Raw genomic sequence first — 3,214 nt, forward strand, 5'->3', positions numbered from 1 at the left:
CCCGAAAAGCATCCAAGCAGACTCGTTGCATTAATAGCGCTGGGCCACACTCCTCCGATGTTGGATGTACAATACAAGGTGCTATACGTACCGAAGAGCAGAAGTTTTCTGCTTGTGGACGGCTTTTTCTTTGTTGGTGCACCGCGGAGGACGATGGTTGCGGTGCAGGTGAGACGACGAGGGCTGAGCATGGCACCAAAGCCAGCACGGTGGTGCAGTTCAACAATCTTTCACGGAGTTATTTTAATGACTGGGAAACGTTTGCGGAAGGCTTGTCGTGGGGGATTATTTACGTGCAGCATGAGGGCAGTACGGCAATAAACGCATGGCAGCAATGTGTTGTTGTCGCGCACGCAAATGCAACGGGCAGCAATGAGCGTGAGGACCCTCAGGCCATTGCGGCATTTTGAAATCAGTAGGTGCGTCAGTGCGAGGTAGCGGTATCATATGAAAATTTCAGAAGTGAACGACAAACTCAACGTGGATGACACCCAGATGGGCAAAGGAAAAGGAGGAGGGGAATAAACAGCTTGAGTTTACTGGTGAAGTGTTTTAGGGAGTATGATATATTGCTGAGTGTGTTTGTGTATGGGTAGGAGGCGCACTTAGGGACTCGCTCTGCCGTGCGCCAAATGATTATTATGGCCAGCACTACCACAGCAGCACTTTTTTTTTCTGTTGTGGTTGTGTTGTGGTTGCGAGTAAAATTGTGTGGGGAATTATGGCGCCTTGTGGGTGTACGCCGGCAGTGTTCCATTGGTGATATCTCCTCGCTGTTCCCAGTTTGTTGCTGCAGAGAGTTTGGGCGAGAGGATAAGTTTTGCATGCTGAGTGGACTCACAGGCGGGAAAGCAAATGCGGCGGCCACCACAGCCCAGAGGTCGGGGACAAACCGAATTATTGTGATTGTTTTTGTGCGTTGGCGTGGTGTTTTTTTTTTGGGTGCCATCGTTTTTGGTTCGTCTGTGCTCCAATGGGGGGTGCCGCATGCACCGCTGGGAGCCTCGAGCAAACGCCGTTGGCGTCTCTCTTTTGTTGGTTTGCCGTCCTGGGCATGCATGTGCCTGTTCCGTCTTGGTCGGGCTGCACGCACTGATCGGGCAGTCTGAGACTACGGCTGCGCTGGCGTCGTCCCCGCTTGCAAGCGGAGCGAGGCAGCAAGAAAGGGGGCTGCCGCTCTTATTTCGCAGGGTTTATTTTTAATGGTTTGTATTGTTTTTTTTTTTAATATTACGCCCCACTCCTGCTGCAGTGCGCTGAGGGAAGTGGAGGTGGCGTTGGGACAGCTTGTGGGGACCGTGATGGGAGGTCCTGCCCGGCATGCGCACTGCGTGTTGCCGCTGGCGTGGTTTGAAGGGGCTGAGCGTGGGAGACGGTAAGCGACGTGCTTATGAATTAGTTTTGTTTTTTGATTTATGCGGGTGCGTCACAAACTGCGGATGCTCCGTGTGGGTGTTTCTTGTGGGCGGGGGCGAGTGTGTGATCGTGCGGCCCACGCGTTTATTTGTGCGGCCTTTGTTATGGATTGTCACTGTTCTTTGCTCGATGCCCAGCTGTGGGCGCGGGCGGTGCCTATCCTTTTTTTTTTTGTGGTTTCACCTCTCTTTTTTTTTTGTCCTCAACACACGAAGAAAAGAGACCAAACGCTACTCGCTGCTGTGCACATTGAAAAGCTCTACAGTCACCACCATCACGCACACACTTTCACACACAGCCGTTGCGGCCTGAGCGGATCCACCGCACAGAGGGAAGTGAGTGTGAGAGAGCAGCGACACATGCCCACGATGTCCTGGCATTTTTTTTCTTATTCAGTGCTTCTGCTGCTGTTTGTACTCTTGACATGCTGTGGCAGTGAAGCTGCGGGGAGTATGCCATGGATGGACCTTAAATCATTTACAGGGACGACACCGATAACTGGTGCCAAGTGGGAGGAAATGCAATGCGTCGAAGGGTCAGTTCGCTCGCTGCGTGTCCCCAGCCTTGTGGAGGTGGACGGTGCTGTGTTTGCCGTTGCTGAGGCCCAGTGCAAGAATGGAGTTGACAGCTTCACTGGCATCTTGTCGCAACACCTCAAGGGAATTGGAACAGAACCGACTGAGATTCCGATGGGTGCGGGCACAGGTTCCTTTCACCCGCAGCTGCTGAAGGAAGGTGGTAACGAAATGAGGGATACAGTGCGACCAACGACAATTGTGAGTGGCAACAATGTCTATATGCTGCTGGGAAGCTGCAACCGTGCAACACCGAAGAGCAAAGAGGCTGATCGAAGTGGATGTAAGATTGTGCTGGTGAAGGGGATTGTCACTGAGGCTGGAGAGAAGAAAGTCCAGTGGAACGAGACCTATGCGGTGGAGTTTGAGCTCGGACGCTATTTTGCTGGATTCTTGACTCATTTTTCTGCTGTCGGAGGGTCGGGTACTGTGGAGAGTCACGGCAGACTTGTGTTTCCCGTGCAGGCCACAAGGAATGATGGAAAGAACGTTTTGATGGTCGTGCACTTCACCCCATCAGAGAATAAATGGGAGCCTGTAGTCGATACGGTGGGTGAGGGTTGCAGCGATCCATCGATTGTGGAGTGGGGCGAAGTCTATGACCGAAGCATCTTCATGATGGCTCCCTGCACGGATGGCTCCTATCATGTGTACAGGACTCTTAGATATTTGGACTATTGGTCTAGCGGTGAACCAATTTCTCAAGTGTGGGGCAATTCACGTGATAGAAAAGGGGAGGGCGCGCGAAGTGGACTCATCACTGCAACCATCGATGGAAAGAAGGTGATGCTGCTCACCACGCCAGTGTATTCTGAGGAGAAGGGAGAGGGTCGGCTGCATCTTTGGATGACAGACAATGCCCGTGTGCACGACGTTGGGCCGGTATCTCGCGAAGGTGATGATGCCGCCGCCAGCTCCTTGCTGTACAGAGCCGACAAGAAGGAGTTGATTTTACTGTACGAGAAGAAGAGCGGAGATTCATACAGTCTTGTCGCCGTGAGCCTGACTGAGCAGCTGGAGCGGATAAAGAGCGTGGTGAAAGCCTGGAAAGATATGGACACCGCACTCAACAACTGCCTTTCCACTGGCACTGTTGACCCGCGGATAAAGAATGTGTGCAAAGGTCCTGTTCCCACGGAAGGGCTGGTTGGCTTTTGGTCCAACAGTTTGGAGGGGAATTTATGGAAGGACGAATACCTCGGAGTGAACGCAATGGTGCATGG

At 52.5% G+C, this 3,214-nt stretch overlaps 3 protein-coding genes across 3 annotated transcripts in view; all 3 read left to right on the plus strand.

The window, feature by feature from the left end:
* TraAM80_09813 (retrotransposon hot spot (RHS) protein) lies at positions 1-410 on the plus strand (the record flags this gene model as incomplete). Its single annotated transcript, XM_029386475.1, has 1 exon — positions 1-410. A coding segment is annotated over one exon (410 nt), but the record flags the coding sequence as incomplete, so codon positions are not given.
* Positions 411-641: 231 nt separating this feature from the next.
* TraAM80_09814 (uncharacterized protein) lies at positions 642-1,109 on the plus strand (the record flags this gene model as incomplete). The annotated part of the gene is made up of 1 exon (XM_029386476.1): positions 642-1,109. One exon carries the CDS (start codon positions 642-644, stop codon positions 1,107-1,109), a length of 468 nt encoding a protein of 155 aa, XP_029233661.1.
* Positions 1,110-1,784: 675 nt separating this feature from the next.
* TraAM80_09815 (trans-sialidase) overlaps positions 1,785-3,214 on the plus strand; it is a gene marked incomplete at both ends in the record, with an annotated part of 1,506 nt that continues 76 nt past the window's right edge. Inside the window, one exon of the mRNA XM_029386477.1 lies at positions 1,785-3,214. This exon is cut by the window's right edge and continues 76 nt beyond it. Within this exon, the coding sequence (XP_029233662.1) occupies positions 1,785-3,214 (1,430 nt within the window).

This window comes from Trypanosoma rangeli (genome assembly GCF_003719475.1).
Source record: "Trypanosoma rangeli strain AM80 chromosome Unknown Tra_15.4_contig_00688, whole genome shotgun sequence".
In the NCBI taxonomy this organism is placed as follows: Eukaryota; Euglenozoa; class Kinetoplastea; order Trypanosomatida; family Trypanosomatidae; genus Trypanosoma; species Trypanosoma rangeli.